This window comes from Globicephala melas, chromosome 18 (assembly GCF_963455315.2).
Source record: "Globicephala melas chromosome 18, mGloMel1.2, whole genome shotgun sequence".
NCBI lineage: Eukaryota > Metazoa > Chordata > Mammalia > Artiodactyla > Delphinidae > Globicephala > Globicephala melas.
The window spans coordinates 68,740,552-68,764,326 of NC_083331.1; the positions used below are offsets into that span (position 1 = coordinate 68,740,552).

At 48.4% G+C, this 23,775-nt stretch overlaps 2 protein-coding genes across 9 annotated transcripts in view; one reads left to right on the forward strand and one right to left on the reverse strand.

The window, feature by feature from the left end:
* Nucleotides 1-23,775, forward strand: part of PCCA (propionyl-CoA carboxylase subunit alpha) — a 431,262-nt gene that overhangs the window by 381,803 nt on the left and 25,684 nt on the right. For 3 of the 7 annotated variants that reach the window (XM_060288232.2, XM_060288234.1, XM_060288233.2), the window contains 6 exons: nt 1,197-1,337; nt 12,614-12,691; nt 15,779-16,634; nt 16,848-16,985; nt 18,899-18,968; nt 19,399-22,749. In XM_060288232.2, coding sequence (XP_060144215.1) covers nt 1,197-1,337; nt 12,614-12,691; nt 15,779-15,847 — 288 coding nt within the window. In that variant the 3' untranslated portion in view covers nt 15,848-16,634; nt 16,848-16,985; nt 18,899-18,968; nt 19,399-22,749. Of the gene's footprint in view, nt 1-1,196; nt 1,338-12,613; nt 12,692-15,778; nt 16,635-16,847; nt 16,986-17,929; nt 18,867-18,898; nt 18,969-19,398; nt 23,707-23,775 lie in introns of those variants that run through there. The other 4 variants (XM_060288229.2, XM_060288230.2, XM_070044087.1 and 1 more) reach the window with 4 other exon arrangements.
* Nucleotides 17,502-23,775, reverse strand: part of GGACT (gamma-glutamylamine cyclotransferase) — a 46,493-nt gene continuing 40,219 nt past the window's right edge. For both annotated transcript variants that reach the window (XM_060288235.2, XM_030856811.3), the window contains exon 3: nt 17,502-18,629. In XM_060288235.2, coding sequence (XP_060144218.1) covers nt 18,029-18,460 — 432 coding nt within the window. In that variant the 5' untranslated portion in view covers nt 18,461-18,629 and the 3' untranslated portion in view covers nt 17,502-18,028. The remainder of the gene's footprint in view (nt 18,630-23,775) is intronic.

Sequence of the window (23,775 nt, forward strand, 5' to 3'; positions counted from 1 at the left end):
AGGATTTTTCCCGCCAGGCAGAAATTCCCTTTATTAGAAATGTTCTGTTTGACTGAACTGCCTTTAATGTACCCCTCATTATTTGAGAGCCACCTACAAAATGTGCCATTAAAGTACTGGGCTGTGCAGATCTTTTTTTTTTTTCTTTAATTTATTTGTATTTTTTAAATTAATTTATTTTTGCCTGCGTTGGGTCTTTGCTGTGTGTGGGCTTTCTCTAGTCGCGGCGAGCGGGGGCTTCCCATTGCGGTGGCTTCTCTTTGTTGCGGAGCAGGGGCTCTAGTCGTGCGGGCTTCAGTAGTTGTGGTGCGTGGGCTCAGTAGTTGTGGCTCGCGGGCTCTAGAGCGCAGGCTCAGTAGTTGTGGCGCATGGGCCTAGTTGCTCCGCGGCATGTGGGATCTTCCCAGACCAGGGCTCGAACCCGTGTCCCCTGCGTTGGTAGGCGGATTCTTAACCACTGTGCCACCAGGGAAGCCCTGCAGATCGTGTTTCTGTCAGTGGTTTTAAAATCTAGAATTATTGCCTCTTAGTGCAGAGGATATTCACATTATATTTCATCTCTATCAACTATAACCATCTTGTTACATTGGAAAGAGCACGTAGTGTTGTGCCTAAAAAGAAAAGCTAACTTTTTCGATCGTGAACATAACATTTTATGCCCCTGGAAAAAATGTGTGTTTTTAAATATTATTTTGCCCAAAATGAACACCAAAAACCCTTTGTCTTAACTTACTGATACATAAGTCCAGCCACTGTCTTGGGGGGAGCTGGCAGTTTGACACGGCTGTCTGCTGCCACCTACTGGTGTTTTATGGCAGCACCCCTTTCTCCTGTGGGCTGGCCCAGCTGTGGAATTTGTGTCGATTGGGATAAGTTTGTAAGTGGTGAAGGGAATACAAAGAAATTCTCACTGTTTTCTTTATAACGTTTTGAGGTGTTTTTTTTAAAAAGATACAGGGTGATTACTATTTATCATTAATTAATTACCAGAGTAGTTCTACTTCCAAGAAATTTCTTAAACAACCGGCTCACAACATATGGCAGGAGCAAACTAATATATTTTGCTTTTGTGTACAATTATGAAAAACCACTTGACTTGAGAGATGGTGTAATTTAAAAGCTAAAAACTGATTTTGAATGAATGCTACATTTGAGGAAAAGTTCATCATTTAATCTCACTTTCTTTTCCCTTTAAGTACAAGGTGCATATCCTAACCAAACTTGCCGCAGAATTGAACAAATTTATGCTGGAAAAAGCGGCTGAGGACACAAGCAGTATTCTGCGCTCCCCAATGCCTGGCATGGTGGTGGCCGTCTCTGTCAAGCCTGGGGACCTGGTAAGGACCGTACTTCTGTGTGTGTCTGTGTGTGTGTCTCGGGGCTGTTGCAGGCTGAAGCAGGATCTCGTTCTTGAGTCATACGACCCCACAAAACAGCAGAGGAGCTTTTGTGCATTCTTTGTCCAACAGTTTCACATCTGAATTAGGTTAGTAACAATATCTCTGAGTGCCTCTCCTCCCAAATGACCGGGGACTGGAACAGAAATAAGGCCAGATTCATTGTTTTTTTGGCAAATTTAGTGTTTCAGGAAGCGTTTCATTTAAAATTTCTGTTTACTCTTTAGCTCTCTGTGGTTTAAGCATCCTTAGAGAAGTCATGCCAAGAAATGATCCCCCGATGGGGGAATTTTTTGCACATATTCTGGAATAAATAGGAAGGGTACTAAGGAAAGTTAATTCCGTAATCTGTATAGTACCAGAGCACTTCCGAAATAAAATTTAGGATCACAGTTTGAATTTTTTCATCTTGACCTTGTGACATCAACGCACAAATCAAAGCTATGTTAATATTTCCTCACATGTTCAGTCTCAAGGTAGCATGCTATGGACAAAAGGATACATTCACTGTAGCAGCACATAGATAGAAATCTATTGATCAGCAGCAAAAGTAAATAGAAGACAAAGATGCAACCAGAAGGTTTCTAGGGAGCGCTTAAGTCCCCACATTTTTGTTTATGTGCCGGAAGATAACATCCAAACATGACGGTCTTTAATGGATGATACGGTGATTCCATTTTGTATTTCAATTATGTCACAGGAGTTTATATATTTTCCTGTAAAGATTACATTAAAACTGCCTCTGTATTTCTTTATTAACGTAAGTAAAATAACGTTGAGGAAAACTCATGTAGTTGGTTGGCATTAGCTTCTAGAAAAGTACTTACAGTAGATGAACATTAAGAAAAAATGATCAGTTTCAGCTGTTTAAATGATTAGCCCTGAAACTGATATGTAAAGTTGGAAAACTGACTCAACAGTTGCTTTACCTGATGATATAGAGATGGAACAACTACCAGCTTTTCTAGAAGAGCATAAAAGAGGTTCAGGAGCTGTGAATTGTTAGGCTTACTTTGAAAGCATTGACATTGCTGGAAGAAAACACTCATTAACACGCTAGTGTTAAGGATTTGGGAGAGGCGATGCTTAATGAAGATTCTGTGTTGAGTGTCGGGGAGGGGTTTGTCTTGTATCTGTTGGTTCTGAAGGATTACGGCCCTGAGAAGACAGCCCCTTGGCCTTGACGTCAAGAGTGTCTACACTCACTACATTACCAGAGCAGTCAGGACAGTCTCCTGGTGACTAGAAGTGTAGGTTGGTAAACAGCGGGAGGGGTTCTTGTTGTTGTTTCCATTTTCCTCCTTAAGCTTATTCTGGAAGCCACAGAGGCTGTGTGCAGCCATCCTGAGCTTGTCAGGCCTAACTGTGTGGCTTTAATTATAAAATCACATTTGTGCTTGGAAAAAGAAAAATACACATTTCACTGAAATCCTCACTTTTCTAACACCTGAGTCAGACAGAACCTGAGAGGAGGGAGGAGGAGAGGGTGGCAGCCCCTGCTGGGACCCTGCTGGGGGGGCAGTTCAGGCTGTCAGCTCCCCTCCCCAGAGAGCAGGGGGCCTGCAGCCTCCTTGTTGCCAGCAGCTGGTCCAGATACCAGAAGGGCTTAGCTTTCCTACTTTCCATTTCCTGCTTAAGAAGTTAACGTGGGAAAGGCAGGGCTTTTGGTGGAATGGAGCAGTGTGGTGTTAGTCTCGGTTCGTGGGGGGAGCTCAGATACTGGAAACCACCACTGATAATTAAACGTGGGTATTCAAGACTGGTTTGGTTTGAGAAGGAACTGGGGCCTCTATTTTATGTATTTCTCTAAAGTCAGAGCACACCGTGGGGGGTTGGGGGGTGGGTTGCTGAACCGCCTCCTGGTCTCCGGGTCCCCTTACTTGTAAATAAATGCTCTGCACACGCATGTGCCTGGGCTGGTCACGGAAGGCCTGCTTTCATTCCTCTCTCTAGCTTCCAGTGCCACTTTTGGTCCTGGCAGAACTTCCTTCCATATTCTGTACCATTGTGTTTTGATAAGACAGTATTTTCCCTTGAGTTATTATTTGTGAAAAGTGTCCCAAACTGCTAATAGCTAAACCAAAAGCAGGGGGTGGGATGTTTGATCGTCGGCTCTTATAACAACTTCTAGAGTTAAATCTGCCTTGTGTAATTAAAACAGTCGAAAATTTCCTTGGACCTAAGGCACGGCACATACTTGAGGCCTTTATAAGAAAATAACACTTGTAGCTTTTAAGTTTTGCGGTTGAAGATTATTTTAACACTGTAGGGCGTGTTGTCTTGTCCTTAGCAATAACACTAGCTGAGCCAGGTTCCACTCTTATCAGTAGGAAGATAACGGAATCAGTCATCTCTGTGTATTTTCAAGGAAAACAAGGACCAAAAACACAGCTAAGGGCTTACAAGTATTCTATTTTTCTTTGTAATGTTATTTTTTATAGCTTAAATCCCAGTTGTCTGTAATTTTTATATTTAGCATAAGTAAAGCTTGACAAATCTTACAATGGTGAGCCTGGCAATAACCTGCTCCACAAAAGTGTCATAGACAATAAAGGACAGATCTGCTCTGCGAAGTAAACGGCGTTAACAGAGCTTAAGCAGCTCAGGACGAAATCATCCGAGGTGGCCATTTGGAAGCGGTCAGTGTGCTCAGAGAGCTTTGTGGGGAGAGGTCCCCCTCCCTCTCAGCTCAGAAGCTGGGTTTTACTCTAAGTGCTTGTTTCAAGTTCACCCAGCAAACGTCGCTAGTACTTTTTCAGTGTCCGTTGCCTGCTATTTAACATTAAATATGGTAGGAAAATCATTTCTGAAATGATTGTATAATAACCTTTTTGAGTATGTCGGGAGGGCATGCCAGTTCATAAGCAGTAAAATGCATACAAGCACGCAAACCAGAAAGAAATGACGTTGGAGTGGATTGAGAACATCTAGAATCACACATGTAATTGAGGAAACAGTTGCCAAGAATGGCTTTTATATGCCTTTCCTACGTGCCTTTTTTGTCTGCCTTCTGAAAATATGTTTACAATAACTGATTTTCATTTCAGTTTGAAAAATACCTATTTTTCTGTACATTTAATAATATAAACCAGGGGCACTTCTATAATCAAAGTTAGCATTTAAAAAATAACTTGTATTAAGTTTTTAAACTTCTATCTTTATGATTCCTTGAACAAAAATATTAAAAATATATATTCTTTCAGAATAATGCTGAATACATTTTTTCCCCAGCATTAGACTTACAGCTGCCGAGTTTGTGGCACAATTTTCGTTTTGACTTTGATATCAGAAACAAAACAAAAAATAAAAATGAGGCAACCCGTGGGGATATTTTAATATTACTTTTAATTAAGATGGTTTCTAGTTACGTTTAGATTCTGCAGTCATCTCAGCTTTGCATCAGAAATATTCATCTTATTTAATAACATCACAGATTAAGTGAGACATGAACCAGAAGCAGGCTGAATACCCGCTTACATTTCCTTCTTTCTTAATTATTATATTGTGAGTTATTAGTTTGTAGGACCAGGTAAAATAACAGATGGATATTAAGTACCTGTTGCTGCTTTTCCTTACCTCTTAGTCTGTTTGATATTAGTAAGACAGAATTTGGAGTATTTGTGCGGGGCTAAGATGAGGAAGATCCGCTTGATGACGGAATTGACCTTTAGCAGCAGAAGGGTAATTAATTAGCTGTTTGAGATTGCTGTTCTCATGAACAATGTCTTAGGCAAAAGTGGTATATACTATAAAAGTGCACCAAGGAGAACAGAAACTGTGTAATGATTTCTGGGAGAACCACCCAGATTGCGCCCTGATTGATATTCCTCCGTGCATGTGCTCCTTTGGGGAGAGGCCTCCAGGCAGGGGGACACCACCGCTTTGGAGACACAGGTGCCCTGTTTCAGAGAACGATATTCACACCTGCCCTTTGTCCCTAAACCATCTGTAACTGAGCTTACAGCTGATGTAGGGGAAATTGAGAATAAACTTGGCATGAGACCTTCCTTTTCATTTCTGGAAGAAGCAGGATTTGAAGCCTCCCTTGGCCTTACGTCTTCCCCATGGGAAGGGCCGGGTGGGGGCTTCCTGACGTGCTTGTCTGGCAGTGACCCGTGGGCTTCACGCAGCCCAGTATCGGTAGCTGCATCTTTCCCTGGCAGAGGTCCTGGCTCGGCTGTTTGATAGATTTTCCAGTTTCTGGATGCCTTGATTTACACTCGTGAAGTAATTGCAGTGATTAAATTTCCATATTTTATAGCAGTGGTTATTCAAATGGTTTACTTGACAAGTTGCCAGTTTTTCACCTATATACCTCAGATTGTATTCGAAAGCAGGTATATAGCTTCATGCATTCATTATGTAACATTTTTAAACTTTAAGTTATGAAAATTACAAACATACAGAAAGTTGTAGAGAATAATACAAGTACTCATATGCTCTCTGCTCACGTTTACCATATTTGCTTCAGATTTTATTTCACAATAAAACATTGCTTATACGGTGAACTTGCCCCGTGGCCTCTCCCCAGGAGAAATCCTGTCCTGCTCTCTTCAGAGGTAATGGCTATCCTGAATTTGGCCTTTTTATCTTTTCCAGATGACATTTATTTTTGAATGTTATGATTAATTTTTGTTGGTGGTAACAGTTTGGGAATTTTTACAGTTTAACTTAATGATAATTATCAATATAAGATAAAATATTTTTGTAGATCAATCAGTAAATATTGTAGACAAGTCTTCTACAAGTTTGGCATTTGATTTTGTTTTTCAAGGGAGGATCTACTTGGAATTAGAGGGTATGTTATCTTTGTTTTAAACACTGTTGAAGATGATAGTCCCCAACCTTAACAAGATTCAAAATATCTCCTCTCACCTTTTTGCTAAAAAAAAAAAAAAAAATTAACAAATTAAAAAAAAATCATTATTTCACTGAGTCCTTTAAAGCAGCCTACTTCACAGAGGTGGAGGATCCAGACTGATTTGTTAAAAGTACTATAAATGACAACTTGAACTGGTTCTCTTTGTACCTTAGAGGTTCTGGCTCCAGTTTTGAGCTAACTTAGAGGGTGGTAGGGAGTAGTAATTTTCTTCATTTTAAGGAATTTTCGGGAAAACTGGGCTCGTTGTATACTGGCCGCCTCTCTGTGTTCTGTCCCCAGCCTCTGGGCTCCTGCTCTGACGCCCAGGCACATCCAGGGAGGAAGCCCCAGCAGCACCCTCCCAAGTGAGTCGCTGGTGATCAGACCCGTTCAGGGAGGCCTTACACCGCAGATAAGGGGCTTGGCAGCGTTTCTGTCACCTGCCCTCTCTTTTCTTTGTAATTCAATGATGGTTCCTTCCAACACTGCTTACATACTGCCCTGTTCCCCGGGGTCTCTTCTCCCACCCTCTTTACGCGAAGATCTTGGGATGGGAACGTATGTTTCTTCTTCAGGAAATATCAGGGGATATTAACCAGCCTATCTTACCGGCTCAGAAAGAGGAAGTTATTATACTCAGATCTTCACAGTGCCTGTTTTTTTTTTTTTTTTTTTTTGCTGTACGCGGGCCTCTCACTGTTGTGGCCTCTCCCGTTGCAGAGCACAGGCTCCGGACGTGCAGGCTCAGCGGCCATGGCTCACGGGCCCAGCCGCTCCGCGGCATGTGGGATCTTCCCGGACCGGGGCACGAACCCGTGTCCCCTGCATCGGCAGGCGGACTCTCAACCACTGTGCCACCAGGGAAGCCCCTCGCAGTGCCTTTTAACCAAATCTGAGATGCCTTTTCCTTGTGGCTGTTAACTGCGTCTTTCTTCAGATCTAAGGGCCTTAAAATGCATTGCATTCAGGCACCTGTATTCTAAGTAGCACAGCCTTAAAAAACGTAATTGAAGGATTTTCACTTTTGTGGAGTCGGCAGCAGGGTTGATATTGATCCCTGCTTTCGGGTGGCGGGTGCAGCAGAAGGGGAGACTGCGGCGGGCCGCTGCGCCCTCCAAGCCTTCTGTCTAATCTGGCAGAAAACACAGAATATAGGACAACAAAAGGAGGCTCCTTTTTCCATAAAAATTCTTCCTCCCACCCACCCCTCTTCCCCAAAAAAGGGGACTTAATTTTTCAGCTGCACACAGTGATTTGGTGCTCACTCTTGCATTGAAACAGTTGCTGTCTGAACAGGCAGGAAACAGTTCTCTTTTAATTGCTGAAATCATTCGGAAGTGCTTCATGCCCGGCTTCTATACAGCAGATGCTGTGCATTAATTGGCCTGTGTAGAAGTGACCCAGGGTTCCTTGCAGTGGGCCCAATTTTAGGCAGAGGGTTTAAATAGCTTATTTATTATTTTGTATAATCTGGCGTACATTATGTGCTCCTGCACGTGTCGTATTTCATGGTCTGCAGTTTCTAATGTCATGTGGGTTTCAAAACCTGTGTTTCTCTGGTAATGTACTAGCAGCAGGTAAGCTCAAAATACCATCCATCAGGAGCTAATTTTTTATCCAGATACTCCAATGACTGATGAACCTGTCTTTTGTATGAATGTTTAGCACAGTAGAAAGCCATATGCCACTGGCACAGTTTCCTATGCATCCTTTACAGTTGCTAGAGAGTAGGCTTACAGGGGAAAAACCCTCCACGCCGTTTATGGCCTCTTTCCTATATCTAAAGGATAATACCTTTAAAACAGCCCTGGTTGTGGACGACAAAAGAGGGTTAGGGACTGTCTTGGAGGAAATCTGACTCCCATAATCATTTTCTTTATCAGAAATATGACTGCACACTCTTAATAGGGAACCTTGTTTTGTTCCTCCCCGTCTGTTCAAAACAGACCTTAGCCCATTAGAAGGGCCTCCCTTGTGTGGGAAGACCACAGCTGTTACTGTAAATCTCATCCCGTCACTGTATCACCCCCATTTTGTGGCTCTGAAGGATGAAATTGAGAAATGGAATACTGTGCAGTCATCCTTTACATCTCCAATTTTAGGCCTTTGCCATCATTTTCATGCTTTTATTCCAAATCAAATAACATTAGTGAGCTACACTACCTTCTGATGAATATCTGGTCCTGAGCACAGCTTTCAAGTCTGTACTTTGGGGGCTTCCTTTTATGTTTGGTGGAGATCTTTCTCCCCCCTCTCTTCTCTTTCTCTTCGTGCACCTTCTTGGGGCTTTCTTCATGCATTTGCAGTTTGAACTATACAAGTTGCCAAATGTGTCCCAGCCTTAGCATGTTGTCTCAGAGGGACATGTGCTGGAGAAGGTTCTGTGTCTTTTAATCTCTGGGGAAGGAGTAAAGCAAACTTGGTAGAGGATATTGGGGGCTTTAATCAGAAATAAGAAGCGGTTTAAATCATTAGCACAACAAAGCAGACTATAAGCTTGAAGATAAAAGTCTCTGGGGAAAGAGTCCTCTGAAAATAAATGGAACTTGATAGATTTCCATATCATTTATAACTTCCCTTAATTACACTTGGAAGACTTGCCAGTAAAACTGGAAAATTGGCAGCCTGTATCCATCAGAGCCATTTTGCCGACCGTGGCAAGCAGCTGGCTTTACTGGATTTTATTTCCCATCACTCACAATTAATCATCAGCTGGAGATGTCTGAAACTCTGCAGCACAGAGCTGTGCCGGGTGACATTCAGGCCTCCCAAGCATGCTAAAATCTGCTGAGTAAATGGGCTGAGGTTTCTCCCCAGCTTACTCATTTTGGGGCAAGGCAGGCTCCCGCTTAATGAGTGCGCTCTGATAATCAGATGCGAATGTGAACCTTGACCCCATGTCAAAGGAGAGGACGCAATAAGCCGGATGAAAGATACAGGATTCAGACCTCCAAACTTTACACCAATTAGACAGGGAGCGGAGAAGTACATCAGGCTGAGTAGGTTTATCAAAGAGACTTGCGAGGCTTGTGACCATTCTGTAAGCCCGATGTTGGAGACATCCTGTCACAATCATTAAGTCGTTATGCAGTGATTCACCAGAGTGTTGGGGAAGTGTGCACCCACAAACCCTGCAGTGGCTGCATCCCGCGTGCGTGCTGTCCGAGGGAGACTTGGCCGTGGAGGCGCCCTCTCTGCTCACCCAGTTAATGTCCCCACTTTCTGAGCACACGGGGGAATCCAGGCGGTGTTTCCAGTGCCTTCCGGAGCTCGGGGAGGGCAGGGGAGGGTGCAGGCACCTCTGGACAAGGAGGCTTCCAGATTGTTGAGGTGAGAGGCCTGTGTCATTTTGTCTGGGTTATTGTTGGAACTGCGGCCCAGCAGGTTGGTGGAGCAGCCCCCAGTTACAGCCCCGTCTGTGTTCTTTGACGTACAGTTTGTACTGTATTTGCTTCCCTGACTTGGGTTTTTGAGGGATGAAATAGCTTGAATTTAGGTCAAGTTCACGTGTGTATATGTGTTTGCGTGCGTGCACGTATAACATGTTTCTGCTGACGGAAATGTGTCTCACTATTTGGTGGAACATCAAGGATCAACTTCCAAGAGTTCTTTCTCTTTTAGGAACGAATGAGCAAAAACAAACCACAAAGCAGATTGCTGTGAGTGAACGGAGAAAGAGAAAAATGAATTACTTAAATTTCCACCAAATAATATGAGACCAGCAGAAACAGGGAAAGAAACTAGGGAGAGGAAACAGGAAAGAAAAGGACGACAGAGCCGTGAGGATGGTTCCAGATTCAGGGCAGCTGGCGCTGCCCGTCTGGCAGCAGATTGGCACTTCCAATCCGCAGGCACCTTCTCTGAAGCCCTTTTAATCACATTGCCAGAGTGACACCATCTGAGAGAAGGGAGTGTTTTACCTGGGAGACTTGCCCACGTCTCCTGGATTGTCTCCGGCTAAATCAGAGGTTTTGTTTTTCTGATGGATGATTGGGGACCGACCACTCGCAGTTGCCTGCAAGTCACCTCTTTGCAGATCACCCTCGCCACAAGCACGCAGAGCTGCCAGGAAAGGCGGTCAGTGGACAGCGACAGTGGAGCCCCAGAAACTTCACGTCCATCTCCCACTGCTCCCAGGCTCTCGGGCCCTGCTCTCACTCACCTCCAGCCTGGCCAGCTCGAGCCTGGAGTGGGGCTGTGGCCCGGGGCCCGGCCATCCTTCTGCGAGTTTCTTATGGACATCATTGTCAGTTTGGTCTCCACCCCCTTAGTGACCACTGGAAATCTCCCAGCTTCATTTGTTTCTTTTTCATAGTCGCGTTAACTGCGAATTCACTTAATCCCACAGAGCATTCTAGCCAGCGGCGCTGAGCAGTGGGCCGAGCAGCTGCAGGAGAGCAAGCTCACGCCCGCCCGAGAGAAGCCCGTGGGGCTGGGGCTGGTCCTGGTCAGACGGGCCCTGGGCGCTCAGACACCAGCACAGGAAGCCCGGCTGGGGGAGGGGGCGAGGCGAATGCACGCAGCCGCCCACTGCAGGCACTGGTCCATCGGGGAGGAAGGAGTTCCCAGAGCCGATCACTGATTGTTGGATGGAATTTCCGTGGCTGAATATCAGATCCATTTCCCAGAAAGCCACGGGCCCTGATGCCGGGATGCCCCGTCTCTGAGTGGGGATGCTGCTGCGTGAGGCCAGCTCTGGACCCTCAGCCTCTGCCTGAGAGCCGTGTCCCGGGCCCGCCAGCATTTTGTGTGTGGAGTTACTCAGCAGGCGCTACTTCTGGGGACGTGCCCTCCTCCCATCTTGTCTGGTCCCTGCCTGCCTGCCTTTGAAAAAGGGAGAAAAAGGCTCGGAAATGACGCCTTGAGGGCTGGCTGTTCTGACACCCCAACTGGGACCCGCGTTGCCCTGGAGCCTCCCTCACTGCTCTCCCTCTGCGTGTTGAAGAGCAACCCTAGCAAGTTAGTTCTCCGCTCTCTGGAATGCAGGTGCCAGGTGACGGTGAGTCACAAAGGGCCGCGAGCACGGCGTGTGTGCCCAGCTCTCCAGCGCAGTGTCGCCTCCGTGCCAGCACCAAAGCTTTGGCATCCCCTCTCTTCCTATATTTCTGTGCCAGGAAAAAGCAGCCCACCACCTGATCAGCAGAGGAGAGGAACGCATAGGGCTCAGGCGGTCCCGATGCCAGCGAGACAGCTTGTGCCCCACGGGGGGCCGGGAGGGGGGCTTGGAGATCGTCTGGGGATTTCAGGAAAGAACATTCTCCAGGCACTTCTGCAACGCTGGATGAGCACAAGGGTCCAGGAGCCCCATGCCAGGATGCCTACCAGCACCCCACACAGCCGGTGCCCCAGGAAATTCAGCTCGCCCATTTCAAAGACTTCAAGGCCCTTTTCACAAAGATGGGAGAAAAATGCAAGCCCAGTTCCTTGGTGCTTACCCATCAAGGGCAGAGAAAGGAGAATAGATACAAGGGCCTTTAGTCACAGCTGACTCCTGGGTGGGAGTCCCAGGTTTAACCCCAGGGGATTTATACCCAGCTGTGCCTGGATTTCCCTCACCCAAGAAGGCAAACAGCTGAGCACGAAGCTTGAGCCAGTGCCCCTGGGAGCTACCGGCCTCCTTGCAAGGAATGGGTGGAGCTCCAGAAATCACTCCCTGAAGGCGCTTTCTGGGAGCCACCCGGTTGTCAGTCCTTGGCATGCCATGCAAAGGCTGGGAGAGCGGTCCCCATGGCCCGGGTGCTTGGATGTTGTTCCCGGCCCCCCAGGGCTACGGACAGAAACTCCATTTTTTGCTAACAGCTTTACTGAGATAAAACTTCACAATACAATACAATCACCCCTTTAACGCGTGCACTTCAGTGGTTTTTGTCTGTTCACAGAATTGTGCAACCATTGCCACAGTCAATCTTAGAGCACTTCATCACCCCCGCAGAACCTCTGCACCCACCCGCAAGCACTCCCCCTTCCCCTCCGCCCCTGGAAGCCACAGATCTTTCTGTCCGTAGAGACGTGCTAATCCTGGACATTTCACGTAAGTGGAAGGCATTCCATTTCTGCCACAGCTCTGTGGCAGAGGCAGATTCAGAGATTCCCAGGAGAGGCCCCACAAGCAGCACCCAGAGCCTCCAATATCAGGGATGTTTTTCTAACAAGGACTTGATGATAGAAGGAATGGCCTTTCTCTGCGGTCCCCGAAGATGTACTTGGAATACGAAGTATTAGAGGCTATTGCTGCTGTTTGGATTATATTTCAGAGCATTTGACAAAAAGATTCTCTTAATGGCCTCACTCTTGAACATTCTTGCAAAATTCAAATGCTCTTAAAACTTCTGTCCACTTTTTGTTCATTTTCCAGGTAGCAGAAGGTCAGGAAATTTGTGTGATTGAAGCCATGAAGATGCAGAACAGTATGACAGCTGGGAAAACTGGCAAGGTATGTCCCCGAGGTCCCCCCAGCCCAGGCCGCTGTGACAGGAAGCAGAACCTCCACCTTGGAATCTTGGATGGTTGGGGCCTGAGGGGGACGGCGGACGGGGTCTCTCCCAGCCTCTCCCTCTTGCGGACGAGGGCGCTGCAATCGGGGCTCTCTGTGTTCTGCATTCACGTGACCTGCAGGCCTTCTAGGAGAGTCTGTGTGACATCCAGGGAGTCAAAGAACAACTGTTCTTCACCTTAATGTCTTTCGAATTAAGGGGTCTTTAATTTTTAATGTTTACATCTGTCTTAGAGGCAGTTAGTTATCTGAGACTTAGGTGACACAGCAGGAAATGGTTTTAGAGATTGCAAAAATTAATGCAACTCAGGGCTTCCCTGGTGGCGCAGTGGTTGAGAAGTCGCCTGCCGATGCAGGGGACACGGGTTCGTGCCCCGGTCCGGGAAGATCCCACATGCCGTGGAGCGGCTGGGCCCGTGAGCCATGGCCGCTGAGCCTGCGCGTCCGGAGCCTGTGCTCCGCAACGGGAGAGGCCACAACAGGGAGAGGGCCGTGTACCGCAAAAAAAAAAAAAGTTAATGCAACTTTTCAAGATAATTTCTCCACAAAGAGAACAATTCACTTTTAGATCAAGATGAGCTGAAAGGGGGACTTCCCTCGTGGTCCAGTGGGTAAGACTCTGTGTTCCCAGTGCAGGAGGCCCGGGTTCGATCCCCGGTTGGGGAACTAGATCCTGCTTGCATGCCGCAACTAAGAGTCCGCATGCTGCAACTAAAGATCCCGCATACCACAACGAAGAACCGGCACAGCCAAAAATAAGTAAATGGGTAATAAATTTTTTTTTTTTTTTTTTTTTTTGCGGTACGCGGGCCTCTCACTGCTGTGGCCTCTCCCGTTGCGGAGCACAGGCTCCGGACGCGCAGGCTCAGCGGCCATAGCTCACGGGACCAGCCGCTCCGCGGCATGTGGGATCTTCCCGGACCGGGGCACGAACCCATGTCCCCTGCATCAGCAGGCGGACTCTCAACCACTGCGCCACCAGGGAATCCCTGGGTAATAAATTAAAAAAAAAAAAAGCTGAAAGACCCACATCCACGCGTGGGACCTAACGATTTAGGGAGGGAAAAAAAGATGTATTAGTACTGACATCTGTTAAGAGTAAAACTTCTTAAATGAATTTTCTCATTGAAGAAAATAGAAAAGTCTTTTTAAGCAATAACTTCATTATTCTTCCTGCGACTAGAAAGGCACCACTTGTAGCAGAACGATCCTTTTCTGAAGGATGGTTTGGTTTGAAAATACCACACAGTGGAGCGAGGAGAGACAGGGCAGGTCAGGTGGGGTGGGGACAGCAGTGTAGGTTGGCTGTGTCCTGCACTGTGGCCATGCCTGGAAGGCGCGATTGAGCCTTGGGGACAGTGGGTGTCCTGGCAGAAGGTACTGTCAGCTGCCAGTGAAGTCTGCATCAGAGAGACACAGCCTCCAGTTGCCTGCCCCAAAGGAAATGAAACCGATGTTCAGAGAACAGGCCGAGGGGGACGCCCCAGTCCAGCCCCAGCCAGGAGGGCAGAGGCCCAGCGTGTGACCAGGATGGAGGGGCATCAGACGGCTGCACCCAGTCTCCTCGGGGTTTGGGAGAGGAGATTGGCATGCTCTGCAGCTTCGGGGGAATCCTGCTTTTCATACCTGATGACCCTTTAAGAAATGAACAAGTGTTGGTTTCTGCTCTTGTAAAAATTGTTCTGTTTGTCCCTTGGGGTTAGTCAGCATTTACGCTGCATTACTGTCATGAGCTTTCCCCTCTGTGACGAGCACTTGGCCTCGTTTGGGGGCCCAGAATATACGTCAGATGCACCAGCGGCCCGTGTGCTGGACTGAGGCACTGACGCCAAAGTGAACATGGCCTTAGCTCCCTCCCCGTCTGCGTGGTCTATGTCCTCGGGGCCTGGGTCTCCTGGGGAGGCCCTGGTGCTGTCAGGGTGGTGATGGGCTCTGGGTGAACTTGCACGTTGGCCCTGCCCCACAGGGCAGGGAGGACCGGGCCCCTGAGCCTGGGGCTGGCAGTTTTTGCTTTGAGAGGCCAGTTCTCCTCCCGGGGGCCTGTTCACAGTGGAAGCAGGTCCTCCACTCTGGAATCGCAGCATCATGACAAATACATCCTGTAAAAACACCGGCGGCTTCAGATCATAAAAAGCGGCCACTTCAGTGCAAATAGCTCCTGTGGAACGAGGCCTTTCAAGTGTCACTGCACAGCTTCTCTTGGTCCCGAGAGACCCCGGGCTGGAACTCGAGGGGAGAAGGCCCTTCTCGCTGCTGCTGGCTCATGGCAGAGACGCGGGGACACAGGCCAGGGCACCCAACCCCACGTCTCTCCACTTTTCCTGTTTGCCACTTGCCCAGACGGCCAGTTAACTTCCAACCCATCATCATTCATCTTCATGCCCCAGCAAGAACTTCCAAGTCAAATGACTGTCTCTAGTTTTAAAAGTGAACACAAATTTGGGAAAGCAAAAGTTGACTAAAATCGGGAGAAATCAGTGGAGTGAAAGGGCACGGAGGCAGCGTTACGGGAGCCCAGTGCCTGCCCCACGTCGCGCCGCCAAGAGCAGCGCTCGTTCTCTGAGGAATTTAATTTCCCTTCAGAAGGAGGCTTCTGGTCAGGCTAGGGAATTTCTCCTGTTAATTAGTACCTGTTTTGACTCCTGTATAATTGCGAATGGGTTTGTCTGTTTAACACTAAGTACACCATTAACTCTCCCGGGTGTGGAGACTCATCCAGCATAATCACTGCCAGCTGAGACCCCCGAGGGCACCCTGTGCAAAGGACAGCACAGATGCCCTGCGACCAGCAGCTTTTAGGACCGACAAAGATAAGGAGGGGAAGGTGGCGACTCACAGCCCACGGCGGCAGCGAGGACGTCCCTGTGCTCGAGGTCCCCTATGATGGACGCCCTACCTCCGAATGTTCTGTCTGCTCCAAAGCCCGCCAGGCTCTCCCTTCATGTCCAGAAATGGATGACGAGATTGCTTCCTCCTGGTCTAGTTAATAATTCTTACCCTCCTCCCCCCCTTTTTTTTTAATTCAAGGTGAAATCGGTGCATTGTAAAGCTGGAGACACAGTTGGAGAAGGAGATCTGCTAGTGGAACTGGAATGAAGTATTTATAGCCTTTCAGTCATCACCCGATTTAATTAGCCATTCGTATTATTGTTATTTCACACTCAATTTATTCAAGCGTTTTGCAGGAACACCCCTGTGTAGCAGATTTTACATGGTCATATTTATTCCACATATAGTCAAGACCAACATTCTGCCAAAAAATCACCAATGGAAATTTTTACTGATATATAAATACTTGTACATAAGATTTGTACTTCTGGGCTTCCCTGGCAGCGCAGTGGTTGAGAGTCTGCCTGCCGATGCAGGGGACGCAGGTTCGTGCCCCAGTCTGGGAAGGTCCCACATGCCGCGGAGCGTCTGGGCCCGTGAGCCATGGCCACTGAGCCTGCGCGTCCGGAGCCTGTGCTCCGCAGCGGGAGAGGCCACAACAGTGAGAGGCCCGCATACCGCAAAAAAAACCAAAAAAAAAAAGATTTGTACTTCTGCTGTGAGATTTCCTAGTGTCAAAATTAAATCAATAAAACTGAACATTTGTCTAAATATTAGTTTGCCCTTTTTTTGAATGAAGACAATATACATAAGAGGCTATGGGCTGTGCCAGTAGACTTTAAATACTAGTGTTTCATCAGGATCCTTTTTAAAAATTTATATAAATCCCAGTTCTTGGCCCTCAGTTTCGTTGTTAGCATTTGCCACTTTGTAACCTGATTACCTGCTTCATCCTGCTTGAGGACCTAACTCCTGCTTCTGGTCGTTCATAACCTCCCGAAGCCCAGACAGCGCAGATGATGGTCCTGGAAATCCCTCCTGTGTGGCTCTAACGGTGAGTGTGGACCCCCAGTCCCCAGGGGCGACCCCCTTCCCCGTCCCAGGGCACCGGTGCGGGTACCACTCGGGGCTCCCCTGGCCCAGTGGTGGTGGGCGGGGCTGCCACAACTCATCAGCTGACACCCATACTCGCCTTTCTGTGTTTTTGTGAAGCAAGTTTCCAATTAAGAAAAAAGGGCTAAAAATCACGGTCATGCTTTTGTGGCAGATGCAGTTACAGATCACAGTCTACCGTTAAGTTGAAGAGCGAGTGAGCTCTCCCAGTGGAGAACGAGCTTAACTCGGAACCAGCCGCTGCGTTTTCACCTGGCTCTGAAATTCGCAGAATACATTTCGTACTTTGCTGGTAAGGAAGTAGAGGCAGAGTCCTACGCTGATTTGACTCTAACCCTGACAGATTATCAGATGGAGGTGGGTAGTAATTGGTACTTCGTGCCTTGCTAAAATTATTTTAGGTGCTGTTTGTATTTGGAAGCGAAGCTTTCTGTCAGGCCTGAAAAACAAATTACTAATGTGTTGGTTCTTCTCCAAAAGGCCCGCCCCCAAACGCTGCTCACTTGTGGGGGCAGGGACCGCGCCTTGCCCTGCGCTCCCGTGAGCTTCCGTCTGAAACTGGGCTGTTCAGCTGCTCTGCCAGCAAGTGGGCGCTTGCTATTTTGCTAGATGAGAATGAAAAGAACCTTCTACCAAATAAGGAGACTTAAAAAGAGGGCCAACAATAGCACCAATGCTTTTATATTTGATTTCCCAAAACATCTAGTTTAACCTTAAATGATCTTTAATAATCTCTGTAATAAGCCTGATCTGAAAATTATGAAGAATGATGTTATATATATTCAGAAGTACTCTAAAATACAGCGTGTTTTTCTTGAGGTTCTTTTATTACATTGAGACGTCTAAAATCAACTTTAAAAAAATTTCTCAGTGCTACAGGTCAGACAGAACTGATAGAGCAGGGCTGTTAAAATCTAGCTGCCACACAAAGTCTTTATATTCATTTTAAATGTTATCTTCAAACTAAAGCAAAGCAAAGGAAAAAACAAAAAACACCAACATAATAAAAGCATAACATGAGTTTTCAAAATGTCATTTAGGGGAATTAAAATTCTGAGTTTTTCTCATCCAGTACGTTCAAGCCCATGATGCTCTTTAAGCAGCAAGCAATAAAGCAGCATCAGCAAGACAGATTTCAGGAAACAATCTTGTTATTAGTCATGTCAAAATTATTTGGGAAATCGGCTGCCCCACCCCCCCACCCCCCATAGAGATTTATAAATGTTTGTTTCAAAGGGTGTTCTCGGGCTTTTGCATTCAGTGAGTGCGGACCAGTGAGGCCATCTTCCAACCACCAGGCTCTCGGTCCTCGGGCGGCCGTTCCCCTCGCACTTCTCATCTGCTTTCCCGCGGACTATAGCGAAGCCCGTGCTCCCCCTGTGAGTCGTAATCGTCGTGGTACGGGAGGTGGACCCACTCGGGCGGGTAGGTGGCCGTGCTGTACACGAAGCACTGTAGGGTCCCGCCCGCCCCCTCAACAGCGACTGTCACCCGGGTGCGCTGGTACATGTCCGGGCAGCCTTCGAACTCGTCCAGAAAGCGCAGCATCTGCTCGTCCACGGCGTAGACCTCCCCAGCCACTCGGCGCCCCTGGCCCGGCAGGTTCAGCAGCCACGGGATGTTGCGCTGCCCCGCGATCACCAGCGGGTACGGCTCGACCGTGCGACCCCAGCCCCGGAAGGCCGCGCGACCGTGGGCGCTCTCCAGCAGGACCCGGTGGTTGGGCTGGCCCGTCTTCAGGGTCCCGTACACGAACACGTGGGCCATGCAGCCGGGAGCTGCGAGCGAGCGAGGACGGACGCACAGGTCCCACGCGGCGGGGAAACGGGTGGCCTCGCCCCGGGCCTCCACTCCCGACCAGACGACACCCTTCCCAGGCAGGGTTCCAGGAAGAGCGACTCGTGTCAGATGAGGCAGCCCGTCGTGGCGGCAAGCCCTGCAGAAGTGCGGTTTTGTAGAGCAGTTAGTTTTCAGTCTCTTTAAGAGGACTTTAAACAGTAAATATTACAGAAAAGTAAAAATAACGATAAGCAAATAGAAACATATATATACACACACACACACGTGTATGTTTATATACATGAATAATCACCTGCCATCGGCTACCAAAGAGAATTCCGGTTTCAGCAGTAAATTTACATTCTGGCCCTGGCAAGACGCAGCAAAACGTTAGCTGCACCTTTCTGTGTTCCTTCCTTCTTCAAGGTTCTAGAGGGTGACACCGCCTCCCTGTGACTCAGCCCAGCGACCGACCATGTCTCCAGTGAGAGAGAAGGTAAATATTTACCCCCCTTCCTGGGTCTGGGCCACAGATTATTACATAACCGACCAAAGTGATTTGTGTAAAAGTGACTCAAACAAAAATGGAAACGAAAAGTTAAATGTATGGGCCCCTCTTCCAAGCCTGGGCCCCTCTTCCAAGCCTGGCATCTAGCTGCCCCGCTTGCCCCCAGCCCTTCAGACACCGAGGGACATGGCCCCGGTGTGCCAAGCGGGCTCTGCCGCCAGTCACATGGCCAAGTGGCCCTTGGAGAAGTCACACTTAACTCACAGGACTCGACTTTCTTCCCAGCAAACACGGGCTGGTCTGGGGGTCTGGGCCTCGCCCCACCTCCTCAGGGCGTCCAGGGAGGATGGGTGGTGCCCACAGGCCATCACAGCTGCCCACTCGGGCCGACCCTTCCTCTCTGCCGCCTCGGTCTCAGCCGCCAGCCTTCAGCAGGACAGAGACGGGATGGGAGCTCTCGTAGTGACTGACAGCAGAGGAAGGGCAGATCGGAGTGGTGAGGCTTAAGCAGCGGCTGCCCAGGTATGCAAGTCAAGCTGTGAATGAGGAGAGCCTGGACTCGGAGGTGCAGGGGCCGAGGAGGCGGCAGGCCCACTGCTGCTGCGGGAGGGCGTGCCTGGGAGGATGGAGAGATGGAGCGGGGGGCCTAGGGCGGGCGGGAGCCCAGCCAGCCCCGCCTTCCCTCTCCCACACTTGCATCCGCCTTCCAGCATGTTCTGGCAGTAACAACTCCAGGTCAAAGTGGGATGCACGGCTCCCACCCTCGCCGGGACCGTCCCCCAAAACCCTGGTGGGCCCGCTGCCTGGTCCCTCCGGCCTGTCCCCGTGCAGCCCCCAGGGGCCTGGCCGCACACTCTCCAGGGCTCAGCCTGTTGGGGCCTGTGGCCGTGAGCCCTTGCCTCCCTTTCCAGGTGACACCCTCCCTGAGCGGCACCCACCACAGCTCTCCGTCACCCTGGTTGGCTCTCTTCGTGGCGCATGTTCTCTAAACCACTGCTTGCCTTGTTCGCTACCAGAACGTGAAGAGTTGAGAGCTCAGCGAAACAGCCCAGTCCCTCAAGGCCGAGTCTCGGGTTGGTGAGGACTGAGGCCACACAGCTGGGCCGGGGCCAGACCAGTTGACACTGGAGGTATCACATTGCTCGTCACTCCTGATCGCTGGTGCTCTCGTGTCCCCGCCCTTTGATTAGATTTTAAAGCAACACGTGTCCGTAAGATAAAGTCAAATAACTTCACAAGGAAACTAAAATCCCTACCCATTCCCACTCTCTTGAAGAGACCTGTTTAAGCCCCTGAACTGTTGTTGCATTTGGTATTTGTCTCCACGTTGTTGGTTATACCGCTGCTTCCCGATGTTTTAAATTGTCTGCCTTCCTACCCAAAGCAGATGAGCACAGTGGTTTAAAGCACAGACTTTAGAACCAACTTCCCTGGGTTGAAATCCTGGCTCTGCCACTTATTAGCTGTGTGACTTTAGGCAAACAACTTAACCTCTCTGTGCCCCGGCTTCCTGGACTGTCAGAGGAGGCAGACAGCCACCTGCCTGGAGGACTGCTGTGGTGGTGCAGGAGTTGACACCCGGGGCTGGTCCCGCCCACTCGGTAAGGCTGCGTCAGACGTTCCTGCTATAGAGCCTGGCGCCTGCCTCTCGCCCCACATTCCTCCAATAGGCTCACATCACAATTTTTGGTCAAATCCATATTCAGTTCAGCATTAAGACTATGTAGACACTGTTCTCAGATAAGGCACATAGTGTACTATGATTAATTTCCTTTCTTGGACTTCTGGTTTTTTTTGGAATTGAAAATTACTTCGGCCTTTTTTCCTTTTTTGCGCTTTGCTCCAGTTCCTCTGACAGCCTCCGGCCTCATGTTTTCTGAAGGCACCTGAGGAACCCTTTCGGCCCTGACCCCCCGCGGCTTCCATTCCTCCCGGGAGCTGTGGCTCCCGGCGGCCTCCCTGCTCCAGCCTGGTCTGCAGTGCATCCCACGCTTCTCCCAGAGCCCTGTCCCTGCGTCCCACGGCCCCTTCTTGGTTGACTCCCTCATTTTACTGAAGCTTGTTCTTTCCCAACCTCACTTAACAGTGTAACTAGGTGAGATTTTCTCACTGCTTTCTTCCAGAATTTTGAAGTCGTTTCTTCCTTGTCTTCTGATGCTCCCGTTCATGCTGAGACATCCAGGGCCATTGGGACCCACAACCACTTGTACGGGACTCAGGTTCTTCTCTGGAGGCTCCTAGGGGCTTCTTTTCGCCCTTGGATTGTGAGGTTCTATAATAAGGAGTCTCCATGTGGGATTTTTTCATTCATTGTGCCAGAAACTTCCATCTGAAGACTCATTATCTTGGGTCCTAGGAATTTTCTTCCCTCTCCTTCCTTCCTGTTCTCTTTCTGGGTCTCCAGAACTCAGATGTTGCATATCCTGGATTAATCTCCCATTTTTCTTTTTGTAGTCTATTATCTTCCAGCACTTCTATTATTTTGAAAAATATTTTTGCCACCATATTTATTTCCAAGATCTTTTTCCTGTTCCCTCATTTCGTCAGCATCCAGTTCTTTCTCAGCATAATCCCATCTCTCCTCATCATGAATTTGGAGGGGTTTTAAGTTTATCTTTCCCAGTATTGCCTCTACTTCTCCTAAATTCCTCTCTTCTCCTTGTTTTATGTTTAAGAGGTTTTCTTCAAGCATCTCAGTATCCTTGGCTGGCCTTTCACGTGGAAAGTGGGACACCATGCAGGAAGCTGTGTGTGAGGGGGAGCCTGTCGACTGGCCGGCCTGGCGTGAGGGCTGGATAATGGAATCCACAGGAATGTGGACTCCTCTCCCTCCCCGTCTTTCTTTAGGGTGCCCCTCGCCTGCACCCTTGGCTGGGCCTGGTCCTCCCGACACCAGACTTCCCGCTAAGCTTCTCCCGACAGTAACCCACCCTTGCCCTGCTGGGCAGAGGGACGGTCGGGGTCTCTGCTTCCCGCTCAAACGGCCCCCTCCTCCTTTTCCACCCCTCACCCCGCCCTCACACGACTACAGGGCAGCAGTGGGAGCTTCCCTGGCGTCCGGGGCGCTGCTGGCGGGCTTCCCAGCAGGGATTTAGGTTTCCGGTGTCTCGAGGCTGCTGAGTCAGCCAGCACTCATCTCTCTATCTATCTTCCAGAATCTCGTTGCCCTCTCCCATCTGTTGTCTTCATGGGTCACGGGGAGTGGCCTTTAGGGACAGAGCGGGGATAAAGGAGCCTGTTCCTCGCACCACTGCACCACCGGGCCTTCCCTCACGGGGCCCCGGCTCGGCCACTGTGTTCTTCTGGAGGCTCGACGTGGGACAGGAAGCAGCAGTGCCTCAGGAGCTGCTTGCTTAGACGGGTGGTGAGAAGAGTTCACTAGGGTACCGGAGACGGGAGTGTGTCGCCAAGAGAAAGCCAGTAATGTAGCAACTCTGGGGACCAGAGAGGCTGGTGACGGCCAGTTTACACTCCCACCTACAGTGCACAAGGGTTCCAATTTCTCCACATCCCCACTGGTACTTATTTCCTCCCTTCCTCCCTTCTCTCTCTCTTTTTTTATAGTGGCCATCCTAAAGGGTGTGGGGTGGTATTTCACTGTGGGTTTTTTTTAATTTTTTTATTGGAGTATAGTTGATTTACAATGTTGTGTTAGTTTCAGGTGTACAGCAAAGTGATTCAGTTATACATATTCATATATTCATTCTTTTTCAGATTCTTTACCCATATTGGTTATTACAGAATATTGAGGAGTTCCCTGTGCTATACAGTAGGTCCTTGTTGGTTATCTATTTTATATATAGTATTGTGTGTATGTTAATCCCAAACTCCTAATTTATCCCCCCCCCCCCGTTTCCCCTTTGGTAACCATAATGTTTTTGAAATCTGTGAGTGTTTTTCTGTTTTGTAAATAAGTTCATTTGTATCATTTTTTTAAATGAGAGTCCACATGAGTGATATTATATATGTCTTTCTCTTTCTGATTTACTTCACTTAGTATGATCATCTCTTGGTCCATCCATGTTGCTGCAAATGGCATTATTTCGTTCTTTTCTATGGCTGAGTAATATTCCACTGTATATACATACTACATCTTTTTTATCCATTCATCTGTCGATGGACATTTAGGTTGCTTTCATGTCTTGGCTATTGTAAATAGTGCTGCAGTGAACACTGGGGTGCATGTATCTTTTCGAATTATGGTTTTCTTTGGATATATGCCCAGGAGTGGGATTGCTGGATCATATAGTAGTTCTATTTTTAGCTTTTAAGGAACCTCCATACTGTTCTCCATAGTGGTTCTACCAATTTACATTCCTGCCAGCAGTGTAAGGGGGGTTCCCTTTTCTCTACACCCTCTCCAGCATTTATTATTTGCAGACTTTTTGATGATGGCCATTCTGACCTGTGTGAGGTGATACCTCATAATAGTTTTGATTTGCATTTCTGTGATTACCGACGTTGAGCATCGTTTCATGTGCTTTTTGGCCACGTGTATGTCTCCTTTTGAGTGTCTATTTAGGTCTTCTGCCCATTTTTTGATCGGGTTGTTTGTTTTTTTGATATTGAGCTGCATGAGCTGTTGTATTTTGTTGTTGTTGTTTTGTTTTTTTGCGGTACGCGGGCCTCTCACTGCCGTGGCCTCTCCTGCTGCGGAGCAACAGGCTCCAGACGCGCAGGCCCAGCGGCCATGGCCCACGGGCACAGCTGCTCCATGGCATGTGGGATCCTCCCGGACCGGGGCACGAACCCGTGTCCCCTGCATCGGCAGGCGGACCCTCAACCACTGCGCCAC